The sequence below is a fragment of the Anomaloglossus baeobatrachus genome, chromosome 12, assembly GCF_048569485.1.
Source record: "Anomaloglossus baeobatrachus isolate aAnoBae1 chromosome 12, aAnoBae1.hap1, whole genome shotgun sequence".
Taxonomy (NCBI): domain Eukaryota; kingdom Metazoa; phylum Chordata; class Amphibia; order Anura; family Aromobatidae; genus Anomaloglossus; species Anomaloglossus baeobatrachus.
In genome coordinates, this window is record NC_134364.1 from 29651971 (window position 1) to 29673121 (window position 21151).

The 21151-nt window shown below is 50.6% G+C and overlaps 1 protein-coding gene across 2 annotated transcripts in view; it reads right to left on the reverse strand.

The window, feature by feature from the left end:
• Nucleotides 1-8760: 8760 nt before the first annotated feature.
• The window catches only part of PSMA6 (proteasome 20S subunit alpha 6), a 28333-nt gene continuing 15942 nt past the window's right edge, over nucleotides 8761-21151 (reverse strand). For both annotated transcript variants that reach the window (XM_075330878.1, XM_075330877.1), the window contains exons 4-7: nucleotides 20860-21015; nucleotides 13441-13619; nucleotides 12956-13050; nucleotides 8761-8914 (exon numbers count right to left, since the gene is read on the reverse strand). In XM_075330878.1, the coding sequence (XP_075186993.1) occupies nucleotides 8857-8914; nucleotides 12956-13050; nucleotides 13441-13619; nucleotides 20860-21015 (488 nt within the window). In that variant the 3' untranslated portion in view covers nucleotides 8761-8856. The remainder of the gene's footprint in view (nucleotides 8915-12955; nucleotides 13051-13440; nucleotides 13620-20859; nucleotides 21016-21151) is intronic.

The window sequence follows — 21151 nt, forward strand, 5'->3', positions numbered from 1 at the left end:
ATCAATCGGCACGTGTGGATAAGCATCCTTGATGCCTAATGATGCTAGGAAATATCCTTGGGACCTTGAGGCGATGACATGGCGGAGGGATTCCATCCGGAACCGCCTGGTGTCCACGAGCTTGCTGAGCATTTTTAGATCCAGAACGGGACGGAACGGCCCGTTGTTATAGGTACCGCAAAGAATTTGGGGTAAAAACCGTGACCTTGTTCCTGAAGAGGAACGGGGGTCATCACTCTTTCTGCCTATAGAGTGCACCCTGTTTGCAGAAGAGCAGCGGCCCGGCCGGGAGGTGGAGAAATTCTGAAGAATCGAGTTGGAGGACGAGAAGTGAGCTCTATCCTGTACCCGTGAGACAGAATGTCTCACACTCAATGGTCATTGACCTATGGCAGCTAAATATCGCCAAGGCGGGAGAGCCTGCTACCGACCGAGGCCGCAAGTCATGAGGAAGCCGCCTTGGAAGCGGGTTTTCAGACTGTCGCTTTTTTGGGCGAGACTGAGCCCGCTAAGAATCTTAGCTCCTCTGATCCTTTTGAGTCCACATTGGACGAGGAAAAATGGGACCTGCCCGAGCCTCGAAAAGGCCGAAAACCCCGACTGCCTCTTGCTCTGTTGGGGTTTGTTGTGTCCGGGCTGAGGAAAGGATGAATCCTTACCCCTGGACTGTTTGATGGTTACATCCAACGCTCACCAAACAGTCGGTCAGCAGAAAAAGGCAACTGGTTAGGCAACCTTTTTTGGAAGCAGAATCTGCCTTCCATTCACTTAACGAGCAGACCAGGCTCTGCTTAAAAACACGGAGTAGCGGAGGCTACCGCCGCACGGTTCGCAGAGTCCAGGAGAACCTGAATCGCGTAAGAAACAAATGCAGACATTTGAGAGGTTAAGGATGCCACCTGCGGCACAGATGTACGTGTAACCGTGTCAATCTGTGTAAGACAAGCTGAAATAGCTTGGAGTGCCCCAAGGGAGAGAATGCCGGAGCCAACGGTGCGCCGACAGCCTCATAGATGGCTTTCGACCAGAGATCCATCTGTCTGTCAGTGGCATCTTTGAGTTTGCAGTTCCATCTCCCACTGCAACTATGGATCTAGCTACAAGCCTGGAGATTGGAGGATGCCGCTCGGGACATTGGGTCCAGTCCTTGACCAAGTCAGGGGACAGGGATAACGTGTATCCTAACCCGTTTGGAGAAGCGCATATCTGGATAAGCGTGGTGTTCCTGGACTGCCTCTCTGAAGGCAGAGTGGTCCAGAAAAATACGTGAAGCTGACTCCTCCACTGGAGGAGCTGTGAGAAATAACCCACATTCTATAGATGGACGCTATAAGATTATTTACTATGGCGTCACAATCAGGTGTATCCAGATTGAGAGCGGTCTCAGGATCAGAATCCTGAGCCGCTACTTCCGCCTCATTACACAGCGAGTCCTTCTGTTAGGACCCTGATGAAACCGAGGCCGCTCATAGCGAGCCCACTTAGGCTGTCTGGGACTGACGTCCGTGCAGAGCCGTGACTCTGGGATGCGTGTGACATTCCCGGAGCTGTTAGTTATTCACACTGAGGGGGGCCATGGATCAATGATTCAACAGTGCCCATATTGTGAGAGACATGTCCGGACTGCTAGGCTTCTAGTAACATAGCCATAGTCTCAGAAAAACTGTCAGTAAATACTGCAGACACCGTCCTCATCCCCTGGCCATTAGTGCATACAATGGGAGTCTATGTACCTGCCGGCCGTATAGCCGTACATGCTGTACCAGCTGTATAGAAAAACATGTGGTTCTGCACCTTTGTTTTACACAGAGAATATGCTGATAACTCCTCCGCATAATCCAGGAGGGTATATACAACGTGCGAGCAAACAGTGCAATGTATATCGTACAAGCATATCTATAAGTGCACTTCTGCACTAGTGGGGTTAGCACCACAGGTGCTGCTTAACGCCTGTTACAGCGATTGTGTGACTATCAGAATGCCAGGGTCTTCCACACTTGTCTCTGTATCGTACAGAAACTGACACTAATGGCTGCCGGTGTCCTTGTAGAGAAGGAAGCCGTGGGCGTGCCTGAGAAAGTGCGGGAATCCGGATTCACAGTGCACACAGTGAGAGGGGTGGAGTATGCAAAACATACTCCAGCTCTCAGCTCTGCTCTATGCAGCGTCACGCCCCTACCCTGCCTGTCAGGGCTGTGGGCGGTAACGAAGGGAGACTAGGCCCAGAAGCCGGGGACTCGAGTTAACAGCGCGGCCGCCGTAAAAGCGCGGGCCGCGCTGAAGTCCCCGGCGCACCACAAGTGCCAGCCGCGCCGCAGTTCCAGCGGCCGGCGCGACCGATTCATAGAAGTGGCCAGCGTCCCGCCCCTCTCCTGACTGGCAGGTCTGGGGGCGGGAACGAACGGAAGCAGGCCGCAAAAGCCGGGGACTCTAGTTATCAGCGCGGCCGCCGTAAAAGCGCGGGCCGCGCTGAAGTCCCCGGCGCACCACAAGTGCCAGCCGCGCCGCTGCCAGCGGCCGGCGCGACCGATTCCTGGAAGTGGCCAGCGTCCCGCCCCTCTCCTGACTGGCAGGTCTGGGGGCGGGAACGAACGGAAGCAGGCCGCAAAAGCCGGGGACTCTAGTTATCAGCGCGGCCGCCGTAAAAGCGCAGGCCGCGCTGAAGTCCCCGGCGCACTACAAGTGCCAGCCGCGCCGCAGTCCCAGCGGCCGGCGCGACCAATTCCCATAAGTGAGCCTGCTTCAGCTAAGCTGAATGAGGCCATGGCACAGGCGCCGCAGCGCTGATGTCCCCCGGCGCACTACAACACCCAGCATGCTGCGGTGTGAGCGCCAAATGCACGGGGACACAGAGTACCTTGAGGAAGCAGGGCCATGTCCCTGATGTACTCCGCTCCATCCAGCATCTTCTCCAGGGGCTGTAGATGGAGCCCGGTCTCAGTGCCTGGAGACCGGTAAATCCCACTTCACCCAGAGCCCTGTAAAAAGGGATGGGGAAGGAATCAGCATGTGGGCTCCTGCCGCCGTACCCGCAATGGGTACCTCAACCTTACAAACACCTCCGACATACAGTGGGGTGAGAAGGGAGCATGCTGGGGACACTATATGTGTCCTCTTTTCTTCCATCCGACATAGTCAGCAGCTGCTGCTGACTAAAAAGTGGAGCTATGCGTGGATGTGTTGCCTCCTTCGCACAAAGCACAAAACTGGTGAGCCAGTGATCCCACTGGGGGTGTATAGCCAGAAGGGGAGGGGCCTTACACTTTTAAGTGTAATACTTTGTGTGGCCTCCAGAGGCAATAGCTATACACCCAATTGTCTGGGTCTCCCAATGGAGCGACAAAGAAACATTCTTTCTGCAGAATTTCTTGAGAAAAAGAATGAGGATGTCACTTCTTTTCTGAAGGTACCAGCGTTTTTTGACATAGATAATGGTAAAAACGCAGGGACCAACCTGCGGGAAATAACGCACCAAAACCGCATCAAAAACGTACAAAAATGCGGTACAAATGCATGCGTTTTTCGGTGCGGTATTGGTGCGTTTTTTGACTGCAAGTGCACTAATCTTTCAGACTCAAGAAATTTCTTGAGAAAAATCTTTTTTCTAGTGTGAACAGAGCCTTATGCAAGCAGTCAATGAGAATTCTGAAATGCTGTGCACACGTTGCTTCTTTTTCTTCTTGCAGTTTTGGGTGGAGAGAAAAAAAAATATCTGCTGCATGTCAGTTGTGCATTTTTTATCCCATACAAGCAGTGATTTAACACAAAAAAGCATGGAAAAAGACCTAACAAAAACACCGAAAATGCACCAAATCACATGCATTTTTTGGTGCGTTTTTCTGCCACAAGGTGTGTTTTTGGGTGCTGAAAATTTCTGCACCTAATCTGCAATGTGCGTACAGAAGTCAACAGAAGGCTATAATAAAAAAAAAATCCGGAAGAGGTCTGGATGTTTTTTGTAGTGTGGCTTCTATGGGTATGTCGGCATGCAGCAGTTTTGTGTTCACCACAAAACTGCACCCTGTGGCCACAAAAATGCACCCTGTGGCCACAAAAATGCACCCTGTGGCCACAAAAATGCACCCTGTGGCCACAAAAATGCACCCTGTGGCCACAAAAATGCAGCCTGTGGCCCAAAAACACTTTTGATCACCAATGGGTGAAAAACGCAAAAATGAAGCAAAACGTACGCACAGCAAAACTGAAATCCCAGACTTTACTGGGGAAGGAAATGCATGGTTTTGTGCCACAAACAGGACCCAAAAAAGCGGCAAAAGACAGTTTCTGCAGCAAAAAGCTCTAGAGTTTTATAGATTAATGGCAAAAAAAATAATCCTAAAACCACTCCAAAGAACGTTTAAGAAAAAAAAATGCTAAAAAAACAGCAAAGAAAACCAATAACAGAACACTTCAGGAAACATCTACAAAAAGCTGTAGGCTTTGTGCGCACAGTGCGTTTTTCGCGGCGTTTTTGCACGTTTTTCGGGTGCGTTTTTGGCCTCAAAACTGCATGACTTTGCTTCTCATGCAAAGTCTGAGTTTTCATTTTTGCTGTCCGCACACAACTTTTTTTTTTTTAAGCTGCGTTTTTGAGCTTGGAAAAAAAAATGGACGTCAATTCTTTCCTGCGTTTTTCTGCGTTTTCCGCCCATGCAATGCATTGGAAAAACGCAGCAAAACGCAGCCAAAAACGCACCAAATTGCGGTAAAAACGCATGCGTTTTTTGACGCGTTTTTTCGACGCGGGTGAGTTTTTGTGCGTTTTTATAGGCCAAAAACGCACAAAAACGCAGCGTCAAATAAACTCAGCGTGCGCACATAGCCTTAGGATATTAAAAAAATTCCTTCTTCCCTCAAGCAGTTTCTGTTTCTGCTTGAAAAACTTGTTGTTTTCACCTGCCTGAAAGTGTGAACATACCCCAAGGCCTTGCGACAGGTCCGTGTGCTGCACCTTTTTGTTTTCTCCTTGGACAGCACATGGACCCACAGATAACCAGGACCTATGCACACATCCATGAAAAAAAAAAAAAAACAAAAAAAAAAAAACAAGCATCAGTATGTGACATCCATGAAAACAGATCATATTCGGCTTGCTTGTGGACCAGAATCGGCCATTCAATTCTTCTAACGTTGCGTAATTATCACAGAAATGTTCCCTCCACTGACCGGAGCATCTCTCTTATGCCGGCACACGGGAGCTGCATAATTAGGAGGGGCGTGCGTCTTACTGAATTTGGAGCATCTTACTCCATCGGACTATTGATCAAGACAGGAATGCAAGACATTAGTTTCGAGGTGTTTGTGCATGAGACTTTTCCTTATTTTTGGGTCTTAATGTTGCAGATCAAACTCCCCAATGCACCTCAATGGACCTCTTGGATAACATGCTGCCCGTATTTCAGTTTAGGCCTCCTTCAGATGTCTGGGATTTTTCTCATATGCAAAAATACAGACCATTGTTCGTTTTTTGGTTGGTGTTCCATCAGTATAGGCCGCTTTACACGCTGCGACATCGCTAGCAATGTTGCGCGCGATAGCACCCGCCCCCATTGTGTGTGCGATAGTGTGATCGCTGCCGTAGCGAACATTATCGCTACGGCAGCGTCACACGCACATACCTGTTCAGCGACGTCGCTCTGGCTGGCGATCCGCCTCCTTTCTAAGGGGGCGGTTTGTGCGGCGTCATACGGCAGCCGTCCAATAGCAGAGAAGGGGCGGAGATGAGCGGCTGGAAAATGCCGCCCACCTCCTTCCTTCCGCATTTCCGGTGAACGCAGGTAAGGAGATGTTCGTCGCTCCTGCGGTGTCACACATAGCGATGTGCGCTGCCGCAGGAACGAGGAACAACATCGCTACTAAGCAGACAACAATATTTGGTTTTAGGACGACCTCTCCAAAACCAACGATTTTTGCCTGTTTTGCGATCGTTTAAGGTCGCTCGTACGTGTCACACGCTGACATGTCGCTAACGGTGCCGAATGTGCGTCAAACACCCTGACCCCGACGATAAATCATTAGCGATATCGCAGCATGTAAAGCCCCCTTTAGTTTTCCCATACAGGAAACTTAACAGCAAACTTAAAGTGTCTCCTATACATTCCAATGTTAATCATTGACAGCACACGGATTGTGCACTGATGCCTTTCGGGGGTGGTACATGACCATAAGGCCGCTTTACACGCAGCGACATCGCTAAGGCAATGTCGTTGGGGTCACGGAATTCATGACGCACATCCGGCCGCGTTAGCGAGGTCGTTGTGTGTGACAGCTACGTGCGATCGGAAAAGGTCGCAAAATCGTTCAAAATCGCTAATCGCCGACATGCTCCCCTATTCCCAGTTATCGTTGCTACTGCAGGTACGATGTTCCTGCGGCAGCACACATCGGTACGTGTGACACTGCAGGAACGAGGAACCTCACCTTACCTGCGGCCGCCGGCAATGAGGAAGGAAGGAGGTGGGCGGGATGTTACGGCCACTCATCTCCGCCCCTCTGCTTTGATTGGGCGGCCGCTTAGTGACGCCGAACGAACCGCCACTTTAGAAAGGAGGCGGTTCGCCGGTCACAGCGACGTCGCTATACAGGTAAGTATGTGTGACGGGTCCGAGTGATGTTGTGGGCCACGGGCGATTTACCCGTGACTCACAACCGATGGGAGCGGGTATGCATGCTTGCGAGATCGCAGCATGTAAAGCGGCCTATAGACTGGTATGGGAGATATTTTGGACGTACACAGTCCGCAAAACACGAACATATGAACTGCTCCATAAATTATAATGGGTGCGTGTTCTGTCCATGAAAATAACAGATAGGACATGACGTGATTCACGGATGTCTGAATGAGGCTTAAAATCATGTATTTAATATCAATAAGCTTGACACCAGTGATGAACTACATCTTTACCTCAGTAACCCGGGGTCATCATGGTGACGACCCAGGGATACCATGGCAGCGATTGGGTCCCTGTAATCACATTACACGGACCTGTTCGCCAAGGGGAGGTAAGCGATTCCTTACCCTGCCTTCGGAATGCGTGGGCACTGCTTCTGGCAGCGAGAGCCGAGTCCTGGCTGTAAGATCAGCCGGTGACCCAGCGGCAACCGCGGGGGTACAGCGCCTGAATCCCCGTGGTCGCCATGACTAAAAAAAAATGCACAAAGCGCATGTGGGGAAAAAAAAACGCACAAACGCAATAAAAAAGTGCACATTTTCTTCAGCTGCTTTTTTTTCCTGCAAAAAGATGTGTTTTTATGTGCAGATTTTCTGCACCTGAAAACGCAACGTGGGCACGTAGCCTAATGCTTCTCCCATTTTTCAGTCAACAAAGCTGAGATTAGTACAAAGGAAGCCGATACTTGGTGTACACAGACTAAACAGTCTAAAAATTCACCAAATTTATCCAACATTATGAACCACTATGATAAATATGGCGCATTTTAAAGCAGTCTAGTCTAAGCCTAGGTTTACATAGCATTTGCCACTATGTTCAGTGGCTCCGTCGGGGCTTAATTAAACCCCCACAAAACTGGATTCAGCTGTAATCACCAATGGGCCCTTGACTATAACGATGCACATGAAAGTCACAGTGCCATTGTACCTAATTTTTCGATGTTTATGCCTATTGGAGGTGACCATCGCCTACGCCAAACCCGTGGAAGCGCCCCTAGTGGTGCGAAACTGTACCGTTGTCCAGCGTGCTTCCTTCCCTTCTCCTCCCCCCAATGCCTGTTTTTTGTACACACAAATAAAACAACGTTGAATCGGTGCCCGATTAGTTGATGAATTTCTGATCCCAATCTGATCTGCAGGAAACCAAAAGGCTGGAAGTTGCCAAACCAAATAATTTAAGGAACTGTAGTATATGCAATTTTCTGTTCAACGCTTAGGGCGGCGTTACACGAGACGATATCGCAGGAGCGATCGCACCCGCCCCCGTCATTTGTGTGTCACGGGCAATTTATTGCCCGTGTCGCACAAAGTCGTTAAACCCCCGTCACACGTACTTACCTCCCTAACGATGTCGCTGTGGGCGGCGACCATCCTCTTCCTGAAGGAGACGGTTTGTGCGGAGTCACAGCGACGTCACACAGCGGCCGCCCAATAGAAGCGGAGGGGCGGAGATGAGCGGGACGTAACATCCCGCCCACCTTCTTCATTCCTCATTGCCGGCGGGAGGCAGGTAAGTTGTTGTTCGTCATTCCCGGGGTGTCACACGGAGCGATGTGTGCTGCCTCGGGAACGACAAACAAGCAGCGCGCAGAAGGAGGAACGACATTATGGAAATAAACGTGTCAACGAGCAACGATAAGGTGAGTCTTTTTGCTCGTTAACAGTCGTTCGGAGGTGTCACACGCTACGACATCTCTAACGATGCCGGATGTGCGTCACTTACGACGTGACCCCGACGATATATCACAACCCTCAGTTGTTAAATTGCTTGTGCCACAAGTAGGATGTACATTTAGCAGGAAGGGAAAAGTTTTGTGAGTCTGTAACTTGCAATGCAAAATAAAATCCATTAGCGTGCCTACCTGCAAACAAAGGTACATTTAAAAAACAAGAAATGCAGAATATGTACTCATTCTGAAACATGCAAGATATTCCAGAAGAAACCAAAGCGTTTCACAATTCTCTAAACTTGTGCTGAGAAAATAGATATCTCCACCTATTACCACGCATTGGTGATGACTAAGCATTACCATTAAACCAATAGTCAGGTTCTTAGCAAGTCTTCCTCTGGAGCAAAATAACATCGAAACGATATTCAAAAATCTCTTTATTCATACAGAGAAAATGATACAACAGAAGAACAACAGGCAAAAGGTTTGTGGTCACGTGTCAGATCTGGCGATGTGCTAGTCGCGTTCTGCTAATGCTACCAGGTGAACGTCGATCTCCGACTCTGTGAGAATCCTGAAATACAGAAAACGTTACACGATTAGACACTGAATTAATGCAATGCATACTGTATGTGAACCAGGCCCAAACGCAGTAGGAAATAAAAAGTGGTCATTTATAGAATTCAAAGTACATTTTAATCAAAATATCTTGCAATAATAATAAGTTCCACAATTAGATGTGTTACATTTTTTTTTTTTTCCTGGGCTGAGATAATATTCTAAATGTGCACCTGTGCCGCCCTGGCAAAACCAGGGTGTCACAGATGTCTGCATACATCTTTATGGTGCAGAGCTCACTCTCCCTTGGGGAGTTTCCCACACCAATACACACCAGCCAATCAGGCCCCACTAGCCCCCTCCTCAGGAAAACGGGAGGGGGAGAGAGGAGCTTGGAGAGAGCAGAGTGTAGTGTCAGTCAGTCTGCTGGAGGGGAGAAGTCTGGAAGCAGCTCCTGTGGGGAGCTAGGAGAAGTGGTAGTGAGGGCCTCAGGAATAGGCCAGCCACTTCTGGGGCCCGAAGTGGACCGGGAGAGGGTAATGGCCCCCCCGGTGCCAACTGTCCGGACCTGTGTACAGAGCAGACACAGACACCAGGCAGGAGAAAAACACCCGAATTACACACACTGGTGTGGGACCCGTCCTCACAGCAGCCGTGGGCACCAGTTACCAGCAACTTGGTTAATTCTTGGACTCGTGTCAGTTATTGCCTTATACTGTGAGTACTCCTGCACCACCCGGTCCAAGCTGTGGACTGCACCCATTACTCCCCAATCCATCACACCGGGGTACAGAGACATCAACACCCTACCCGTGGAGGTAAAATCACCACCTTGCTGCCCATTACCATCCCCGGGATCCTGCGACCGGCAGCAGCGGTGCTCCACTACCTCGCCGCACACCACGGGTGGCGTCACGGAACATAGACTACCAAATCTCCCCTGTATATAATGCCCCTTTTGTTGTGGTGGCTGGGATCACAGACCGGGTCACGCCACCGTGATACGTTCAGAAGCAACCCCTTGGCCCGGATCTGAGTACCCCCTATCCCTGGGTGACACACACCGATGTAGTGTTATTTGCTATGTCCGACCGTGCAAAGCTGCTCTAGTTCGAGGTTGGCAAATACGATAGTTCCTGGCCAGGGGAGAAAGAATAAGGCTGCGCGCACATCAGCAGTATTCTGCCGCAATGCCGGATCCGTCAGAAATAATTGCGGTACAGTTCAATACAGTGGAATCGCGGCCGCATGTGACCTTATCTTGCCGCGATTCCATTTAACTGTATTGAACTGTACCGTATTTGTGACGGATCCGGCATTGCGGCAGAATACCGCTGATGTAAAGCCCACCTAAGTCAACTGTGATGAGTGAATATATAGACAAAACACAGCTGCTGTAAATCCGTGGTCGCCACAAGGATGCAAGAGACCAGTTACAAAATACTTTCCAGCTGGTACAGGGTCCAGACGTCTCTTCAGGTGTGGTGTCCCGAGGTGCCTGACACCTGCTGGCGCTGTGGAGCTCAGGGCGGCACTATGTCCCATATCTGGTGGTATTGCCCGAGCTTGACGGCCTTTTGGAATAAGGTAATAGAGGCTATACAAGAGGTTACGGGGATCATAGTCCCTAGTCGCCCCGAGGCAGCCTTACTGTTTATGTTTAAAGCATCGGAAAAAGACATAAGAAATCCCTTTTGGGACATCTCCTCCAGGCCGCCAAGACGGTGATCCCACGACGACCATAGATGAGTGGGCAATAGAAGTGAATGTGGTACACCGTATGGAGATGGTGATGGCCCACTCGCGAGGTCAGACAGTTGAGACAGCCTCTAAGTGGTTCCAGTGGGAATCCTTAGGGCGGCGTCACACGCTACGATATATCGGGCGATATGTCGTCGGGGGTCACGGATTCCGTGACGCACATCCGGCATCGTTAGAGATATCGTAGCGTGTGACAGCTACGAACGAACGACTCGTTGACACGTCGGTCGTTTTCATAATGTCGTTCCTCCTTCTGTGCGCCGGTTGTTCGTCGTTCCCGATGCAGCACACATCGCTCCGTGTGACACCCCAGGAACGACGAACACAACTTACCTGCGTCCTCCGGCAATGCGGAAGAATGGAGGTGGGCGGGATGTTGCGTCCCGCTCATCTCCGCCCCTCCGCTTCTATTGGGTGGCCGCTGTGTGATGTCGCTGTGACGCTGAACGACTGTCCCCCTTCAGGAAGAGGATGTTCACCGCTCACAGCGAGGTCGTTCGTGAGGTAAGTACGTGTGACGGGGATAAACGACTTTGTGCGCCACGGGCAACAAATTGCCTGTGACACAAAAATGACGGGGGCGGGTGCGATCGCTCATGCGATCGCGCGATAAATCGTCCCGTGTGACGCCGCCCTTACTCTCGGGTCCAAAGCTTCTAGCCCTCATTAATTCCCAGTAAACAGGCCCCTTGGCATGCACCACCCTCAGAAGCCATGTATTCCCCTCTTCCAGTCCAACGGATTATGCACCAGTCCCGGCCAACATACACCTCTCCCCGCCTATCTCTTTACTGATTGCCTCCTTCCCCCCTCCCCTTTCCATGATCCATGTTCCTGCCTCCTACTTCTTTTGTTCCTATTCTCGGCGTTACTTGTTGTCCAGGTATTTCTTAATTACTGATGTAAGGTTGTTGAGCCTGAGGCTTAGATTCGTCGTAATGGCTCTTTGTATATCATTACTTTAATGAGATGGATCTCTATTCTGGTTGTTTTTTCTCTTTTGAAATCAATAAAACTTTAAATTGGAAAAAAAAAACTTCCACAGCTGCTGCTTTCTGAGATAACACATTCCCTTGCCTGTTTTATCACAGGAGTGAGTGTTTCTTCTATGACATCAGTCCTGTGAGCTCATTATAATCAAGTCAGTAAGGAGCTCCGGTGGTCAATGCGCTTGTATGTCACTGTCAATTGATTTTATGGTGAGTGCAAAAGGACTGGTGACAAAGCAGAAATAGTCCTGTGATAAAACAAGCAGGGAAATGTGTTACATCAGAAAGCTGCTGGCTCCTGATGTGTTGTCTACAAATTGTATTATCATAAGTGACTTATGCTTTTTCCCTGGCCAAGAGCTATGCTATGTACTGGAGTATCGCTGTACGGTGAGACACAGGAAATAATAGTATATACCACAGGCACATTTATAAGATTGCCTTAGCACAGGAACATTTCTTTCTAACACATCCAATTGTGGAACTTTTTGTTATTCCTAAATCTATTACTTAAAATGTACAGTACTTTGATCATGGGACAGCCCTTAAAGAAAAACTGTGATGATTGCAAAATTTCACAGGATTTCCCTCCTCCCCATCAGTAATCAACAATAGCTAGTCCAAGGGACAGTCCTAGTCCTAGATAGTCTAAGGGACATATCCAAATTCCTTCTGCTCTCATGTCCCACGATGCAACATTTTCAGCCAACTGACTTTTTAGTGGGGAAATACTGATTAGCACCATCCAGACCCCCCACCATTTTTTAGAATAAGGCCCTGTGTGCACTAGACGTTTTTACTGCGTTTTTGTGCTGAAAACGCTGTGACTTTGCTTCCCCAGCAATGTCTGTGTTTTCAGAAGTGATGTCCGCACACAGCGTTTTTTTGTAGCTGCGTTTTTGTGGTGACCACAAAAACACAGCATGTCAATTATTTCTGCGTTTTTCACTCATTGAATGGAGTGCACAAAAACTCAGCCAAAAACGCGGTAAAAACGGCGCATCTTTTTGCCACTGGTGCGTTTTTTGTGGACAAAAACGCAGCGTGAAAAAAAACAGTTTAGTGCGCACATAGCCTAAAGCGTCCTTCAGTTTTTCCTAGTGACGTAAGCCACCTTCGGAGTGAAAAAGCATGCTGGTGTGTACCGAAAAACGACACTCAACTTGCTCTTGACTTTTTATTCTGAGGACTGATGGTCTGGGGTCTCTAATGCTAAACTAATACTAAAAGAAAAATTATACAGAAAATATTAATCAAGAGATAAATTCGGCAAGTCCAAGTGTGGACGTGCTCTCAACTAAACAAACCTGAATTTGGGATCCTGAAGGGTCACTATGCCGACCTCAAGCTCAGAGGGTTTGAAATCGATAGAGAGAACGGTGGAAAGACAAGAGATGGCGGTCTAAAGGGAAGAAAAGAAAATGTGCAATGGTGAGAGAGAACCTTATGTAACATGTAAGCCGTCCTGATCATTGAAAAACTATTCATAGTAATTATTCCTGACACGCTCCCGAAAAACAAGTTGTTCAGTGATTAAACGTAAATGGAAGCTGATGTCCTGTCCATGCAAGGAGCTAGTGTCAGAGTGACTGCACGTAAGGCTCACGCCCTATACATAACAGAGCAACGTATGCTATAGTGTGCATAGGTCACACAGGGACTGCCACTGCTTAGTGGCTAGAGAAAGCTAAATCATGACAATGTATGCAGGGCTACCAGTAAATCTCATCTGCAAACCCCTTTAATCCTCAGAATGCCTTTACAAGATGAGGACTGTCACTTCAGCACCAACCTCAACACTCTGCTCAAACGTCCAATCAAACTTCTTCTTCACTTTTTTTTCCAGAAAACTGGTGGCTTCTGTCTGTTTGACCCCAGCGGTGGTAGCCTTGAAGCCACAATAATAGCCAGCAGGATCACACTTATACACCTGAGCTCCATTTTCTTCATCTACTCCAATAAGGATCATACCTGAAGGAGAACAGAGCAGAAAAAGCATTAATACAGAGAAGAAGCATACAAAAGAATGTGAAAAAAACGTCCTAAATTTATAGATAGACCGTATTTTTCAGACTGGTTCTAGAGGAGGAAAATAAAATTTTAAGCAAAAAATGTGGTAATGACACACTTATGGGCGAGGATCTGCTGCTGACACTATTATGGGGGTAATGTCCCCAAATTCTCTACTAAGGTACCCCATCCTGGTAATGATCCTCCTGCCTTGTATATGATTCTCATCCTTGTATACATGTACCCCATCCTGGTATATGCCCTTATCTTGCTATATACTGGCATCCTGCTATATATCCCCATCCATCCTGCTATACCTCCATCCTGCTATATGCCCCCATGCATCCTGCTATATACCCCCCATGCATCCTGCTATATACCCCCCATGCATCCTGCTATATACCCCCCATGCATCCTGCTATATACCCTCCATGCATCCTGCTATATACCCCCCATGCATCCTGCTATATGGCTTGTATCCAGTGTCACACACAAAAAACCCCCAAAAGTTTATACTCCCCTTTCCTCGCTCCATGCAGCATCGCTCCTCCTCCTGTCAGTGCCGGCAGCAGCGCCGCTGATTTGTGTGGAGCCGTCACCTTTGTCTGCAGCATCGCTTCTCTTCCTGTCTGCCTGTCAGCTGACTTGCGGAGACTAGCGGTGCACACAGCGATGACGTCATTGCTGTGCTCACTGCTCTCTCCACAGATCAGCTAGCCGGCACAGACAGGAGGAGATTGCGATGCTGCAGGGAAGTGACCGGTGAGTATACTTATTCACTGCCCCCCGCGCTGAAGATGATGCGAGGGGGGCAGTGAATACAGCCGCACATGATCACTCCAGGCTGTAGTTGCCAGGAGTGATCATACGGTCCGACTGTTAATTATGCGCGCAACCCCCGCCCATCATCCTGCCTACCTGTCAGCGCCGGCTTCAGCGCTGATGGGCGGGAGGATGGGTGTGCATATGTAATGAGCGGGCCCACGTGGTCACGGCAGGCGCTGCTACAGCCTGCTCGTGCCCCCGATGACCTGCTCCACCGCAGCACCCTCATTCCCCGCAGCCACATGCAGACTATAAGACGCACCCCCCACTTTCCCCCAACATTTGAGAAAAGAAGGGAATTTTGTTTACTTACCGTAAATTCCTTTTCTTCTAGCTCCTATTGGGAGACCCAGACAATTGGGTGTATAGCTTCTGCCTCCGGAGGCCACACAAAGTATTACACTCAAAAGTGTAACCCCTCCCCTCTGCCTATACACCCTCCCGTGCATCACGGGCTCCTCAGTTTTGGTGCAAAAGCAGGAAGGAGGAAACTTATAAATTGGTTTAAGGTAAATTCAATCCGAAGGATGTTCGGAGAACTGAAAACCATGAAACAATTGAACATGAACAACATGTGTACACAAAAGAACAACTAGCCCGAAGGGAACAGGGGCGGGTGCTGGGTCTCCCAATAGGAGCTAGAAGAAAAGGAATTTACGGTAAGTAAACAAAATTCCCTTCTTCTTTGTCGCTTCATTGGGAGACCCAGACAATTGGGACGTCCAAAAGCAGTCCCTGGGTGGGTAAAAGAATACCTCGATAAATAGAGCCGACACGGCTCCCTCTTACAGGTGGGCAACCGCCGCCTGAAGGACTCTCCTACCTAGACTGGCATCTGCCGAAGCATAGGTATGCACCTGATAGTGTTTCGTGAAAGTGTGCAGGCTAGACCAGGTAGCTGCCTGACACACCTGCTGAGCCGTCGCCCGGTGCCGCAATGCCCAGGACGCACCCACGGCTCTGGTAGAATGGGCTTTCAGCCCCGAAGGAAGCGGAAGCCCCGAAGAACGGTAAGCTTCAAGAATCGGTTCCTTGATCCACCGAGCCAAGGTTGACTTGGAAGCCTGCGAACCCTTACGCTGACCGGCGACAAGTACAAAGAGTGCATCTGAACGGCGCAGGGGCGCTGTGCGAGACACGTAGTACCGGAGTGCTCTCACTAGATCTAATGAGTGCAAATCCTTTTCAAAGCGGTGAATTGGATTAGGGCAAAATGAAGGTAAGGTGATATCCTGATTGAGATGAAAAGGCGATACCACCTTAGGGAGAAATTCCGGAACAGGACGGAGAACCACCTTATCCTGGTGAAAAACCAGGAAGGGGGCTTTGCATGACAGCGCTGCAAGCTCCGACACTCTACGGAGTGATGTAACTGCTACTAGAAATGCCACTTTCTGCGAAAGACGTGATAAGGAGACATCCCGCAGCGGCTCAAAAGGCGGTTTCTGAAGAGCCATTAGCACCCTGTTAAGGTCCCAGGGTTCAAGCGGGCGCTTGTAAGGTGGGACTATGTGGCAAACTCCCTGCAGGAACGTGCGGACCTGCGGAAGCTTGGCCAGGCGCTTTTGAAAGAATATTGAGAGTGCCGATACTTGCCCTTTGAGAGAACTAAGTGACAACCCCTTATCCATTCCGGATTGAAGGAAGGAAAGAAAAGTGGGTAAGGCAAAAGGCCAGGGAGTAAAACCTTTATCAGAACACCAGGACAAGAAAATCCGCCAAGACCTGTAATAGATCTTGGCGGATGTCGGTTTCCTGGCCTGTCTCATAGTGGCAATGACATCCTGAGACAACCCTGAAGACGCTAGGAGCCAGGACTCAATGGCCACACAGTCAGGTTGAGGGCCGCAGAATTCAGATGGAAAAACGGCCCTTGCGACAGCAAGTCTGGGCGGTCTGGCAGCGCCCACGGCTGACCCACCGTGAGATGCCACAGATCCGGGTACCATGACCTCCTCGGCCAGTCTGGAGCGACGAGAATGGCGCGACGGCAGTCGGACCTGATCTTGCGTAGTACTCTGGGCAGCATTGCCAGAGGAGGAAATACATAAGGCAGTCGAAACTGCGACCAATCCTGAACTAATGCGTCCGCCGCCAGAGCTCTGTGATCTTGAGATCGTGCCATGAAGGCCGGGACCTTGTTGTTGTGCCGTGACACCATGAGATCGACGTCCGGCGTTCCCCAGCGGCGACAGATCTCTCGAAACACTTCTTGGTGCAGGGACCATTCTCCCGCATCCATTCCCTGACGACTGAGAAAATCTGCTTTCCAGTTTTCTACGCCCGGTATGTGAACTGCGGAGATGGTGGATGCTGTGGCTTCCACCCACTGCAGAATTCGCCGGACTTCTTGGAAGGCTTGACGACTCCGCATGCCGCCTTGGTGGTTGATGTATGCGACGGCAGTGGCGTTGTCCGACTGGATACGGATCTGCCTGCCCTCCAGCAACTGCTGGAAAGCCAATAGGGCCAGATACACTGCCCTTATCTCCAGGACATTGATCTGAAGGGAAGACTATCGGAGTCCAGGTTCCCTGAGCCCTGTGATGGAGGAACACCGCTCCCCACCCTTACAGGCTCGCGTCCGTGGTGACCACAGCCCAGGTTGGGGGCAGGAAGGATTTTCCCTGTGATAGAGAAGTGGGAAGAAGCCACCACTGAAGAGACGTCTTTGTTGCAAGGGAAAGAGAGACGTTCCTGTCGAGAGAGTTCGACCTCCTGTCCCATTTGTGGAGAATGTCCCACTGGAGCGGGCGCAGATGGAATTGCGCGAAAGGCACTGCTTCCATCGCTGCCACCATCTTCCCCAGGAAGTGCATGAGGCGTCCCAAGGGGTGTGACTGAGTCTGAATCAGAGATTGCACCCCTGCCTGCAGTGACAGCTGTTTGTCTAGTGGTAGCTTGACTACCGCTGACTGTGTATGAAACTCCATCCCTAGATAAGTCAGAGATTGGGTCGGTGTCAACTTGGATTTTGGGAAGTTGATGAGCCACCCGAACTGCTGGAGGGTCTCCAGAGCGACGGTAAGGCTGTGTTGACACGCCGCCCGAGAAGGTGCCCTGACTAAGAGATCGTCTAAGTAGGGAATCACCGAGTGCCCCTGAGAATGCAGGACCGCCACAACGGATGCCATGACTTTGGTGAAAACCCGTGGGGCTGTCGCCAGGCCGAAGGGCAATGCCACGAACTGAAGGTGTTCGTCCCCGATGGCGAAACGCAAAAAGCGTTGATGTTCTGGTGCGATCGGCACATGGAGATAAGCATCCTTGATGTCGATCGATGCGAGGAAGTCTCCTTGTGACATCGAGGCGATGACCGAGCGGAGAGATTCCATCCGGAATAGTCTGGTGCTCACGTGTTTGTTGAGCAATTTGAGGTCCAGAACGGGACGGAATGATCCGCCTTTCTTTGGCACCACGAATAAGTTGGAGTAAAAACCGCGACCCTGTTCCTGAGTGGGAAAGGGGGTCACAACTCCTTTTTTCAGAGCGTCCACTGCTTGAAAAAGTGCGTCTGCCCGCGCGGGGGGCGGGGAGGTTCTGAAGAAACGAGTTGGAGGACGAGAGCTGAACTCTATCCTGTAACCGTGAGACAGGATGTCTCTCACCCATCGGTCTTGAACATGTGGCCACCAGGCGTCGCAAAAGCGGGAGAGCCTGCCATCGACCGAGGATGCGGTTCGGGGATGCCGTGAGTCATGAGGAGGCCGCCTTGGGGGCAGTGCCTCCGGCGGTCTTTTGGGGGTGTGACTTAGACCGCCACGCATAGGAGTTCCTCTGGCCTTTGTCCTGTCTATTGGACGAAGAGGACTGTGGCTTGGCGGAGGGACGAAAGGACCGAAACCTCGATTGTATCTTTCGTTGCTGAGGTCTCTTGGGTTTGGACTGGGGTAAGGAGGAGTCCTTTCCCTTGGATTCCTTAATAATCTCATCCAATCGTTCGCCAAACAATCTCTCGCCAGAAAACGGCAAACCGGTTAAGAACCTCTTGGAAGCCGAGTCTGCCTTCCATTCGCGCAGCCACATGGCCCTGCTGACTGCAACAGAATTAGCGGATGCCACCGCTGTACGGCTAGTAGAGTCTAGGACTGCGTTCATGGCGTAGGAAGAAAACGCCAACGCCTGCGAGGTTAAAGATGCAACCTGCGGGGCAGACATACGTGTGACCGCATTAATCTCAGCCAGACAAGCTGAGATAGCTTGGAGTGCCCACACGGCTGCAAAAGCCGGGGCAAAAGACGCTCCCGTGGCCTCATAGATGGATTTCATCAGGAGTTCTATCTACCTGTCAGTGGCATCTTTTAGTGATGAGCCATCTGCAACCGCAACCACAGATCTAGCCGCCAATCTGGAGACTGGGGGATCTACCTTAGGACATTGAGCCCAACCCTTAACTACGTCAGCGGGGAAGGGGTAACGTGTGTCAGTAAGGCGCTTAGTAAAGCGCTTGTCCGGAACCGTTCTGGGCTTCTGGATGGCATCCCTGAAGTTAGAGTGATCAAAAAATGCACTCCGTGTACGTTTGGGAAAACGAAACTGGTGTTTCTCCTGCTGAGAGGCCGACTCCTCTATAGGTGGAGGCGGGGGAGCTAGATCCAACACCTGATTGATGGACGAGATAAAATCATTTACTAAGGCGTCCCCTTCAGGTGTATCAAGATTGAGAGCAACATCAGGGTCCGAGCCCCGAGCTGCAACCTCCGCCTCGTCCTCCAGAGAGTCCTCAAGCTGGGAACCCGAGCAGCGTGAGGAAGTCGGGGAAGATTCCAAGCGAGCCCGCTTAGCCGGTCTGGGACTGTGGTCCGTGGAGGAGTCCTCCACGTGAGACCTAGGGCCCACCCCGGCCGGGGTGGACCGAGAGGGACCTGGAGGCGCCGATCTAACAGGGTCCGGGGCCTGTGTAAGGACCGGTCTGGACTGCAGGGCTTCCAGCAACTTGGCAGACCATTTGTCCATAGACTGAGCCATGGATTGTGAGAGTGACTCTGAGAGCTTTTCAGCAAAAACTGCAAACTCTGTCGCTGCCACCTGGACAGTGGAAGCAGGGGGGTCTGCCTGAGCCGAGGGGCCCACTAGTGACCGAGGCTCCGGCTGAGCAAGCGTAACAGGGGCCGAGCATTGCTCACAGTGAGGGTAGGTGGAACCCGCAGGTAGCATGGCCCTACAAGAGGTACATGTCGCAAAAAAACCCTGTGCTTTAGTGCCCTTGCTCCTTGTGGACGACATGCTGTAGTGTCCTAAGAGCGTGATCCCTGAGGGTATATAGAAAAAAGGGTATACAGCCCGGCCGAACAGAAATAAGTATATATATACGTATCTATACCAGAACCCAGGGGGACCAACACCGAGTGACCGGTGCGGCTTACCGACCGCTAAAAAGCGGGGTGTGTGTGCTCCAGATTCCCTGCCTTGGTCTCCCAGCGCTGCAGAGCTGTTCTCTGTGATTCTCCACCGGCAGAATGTCCGAAAAATGGCTGCCGGAGCTCTCAGGGGAGGAGTGAAGCCGTGGGCGGAGTTAGGAAAAGTGCGGGAATCTGGGGTCCCCACAGTGATCAGTGAGGGGGGAGGGAGCATACAGGATGCCCCGGTCCTCACATCCGACGTCAGGTCGGCTGTCCCGCCCCTATCTCTGATAGACAGGCCCGGGGGCGGGAGTTTTGCCACTAGGCCGCGATGAAGCCGGGGACTAAATTTAATACCGCGGCCGACAAGCAGGCGCGGTCGGCGCGGTAGTCCCCGGTCTTCACAATTCAGCAGCCAGTTGCGGCGTCCGGGAACCAGGCGCTCCATACACATTCCCCATGGGGACACAGAGTACCTCGTGGATGCAGGGCCCTGTCCCTGAGGATAGATAAGCTCCTGTCCAGCAGATTCCCTCAGGGGCTGCGGAGGGAGCACGGTCCCAGAACCTGGATGACCGCTTCGGATCCCACTTCTACCAGAGCCCTAAGGGATGGAGAAGGAAACACGGCATGAGGCTCCGGCCGTCGTACCCGCAATGGGTACCTCAACCTTAACAGCACCGCCGACTTAGTGGGGTGAGAAGGGAGCATGCCGGGGGCCCCGTGGGGGCCCTCTTTTCTTCCAACCGATACAATCAGCAGCTGCTGCTGACTAAAATGGAGATGTATGAGTGGATGTGTGCCTCCTTCCACACAAAGCATAAAACTGAGGACCCCGTGATGCACGGGAGGGTGTATAGGCAGAGGGGAGGGGTTACACTTTTGAGTGTAATACTTTGTGTGTGGCCTCCGGAGGCAGAAGCTATACACCCAATTGTCTGGGTCTCCCAATGGAGCGACAAAGAAAAAGTGCGTCTTATAGTCCGAAAAATACGGTAAAGCCATAGTGGTCATATTGTGCATGAGATACTTACAGCAGCCCAGCGGCCTCATTTCTGCATTTTGTGTGTATACTTGTGAGATATCTGCAATTCGTTTACAAAGCATATCCACCGGGATGTCGTAACCGTACTTGTACTTCCAGTTGGCAGCTTCATAGCGGGCCCTCTGCACCTGAGACCTGCTATCCGCTGAAAGCAGAGGGGTCACATTAATGTTAACATTCACAGCAGATCATGCATCAGTAATATAATTATATATATATAAAATGTGCCCACTAAAAAAACTCTATACAAGGAGCAATTAATGACTAAATTGCAGTCAACA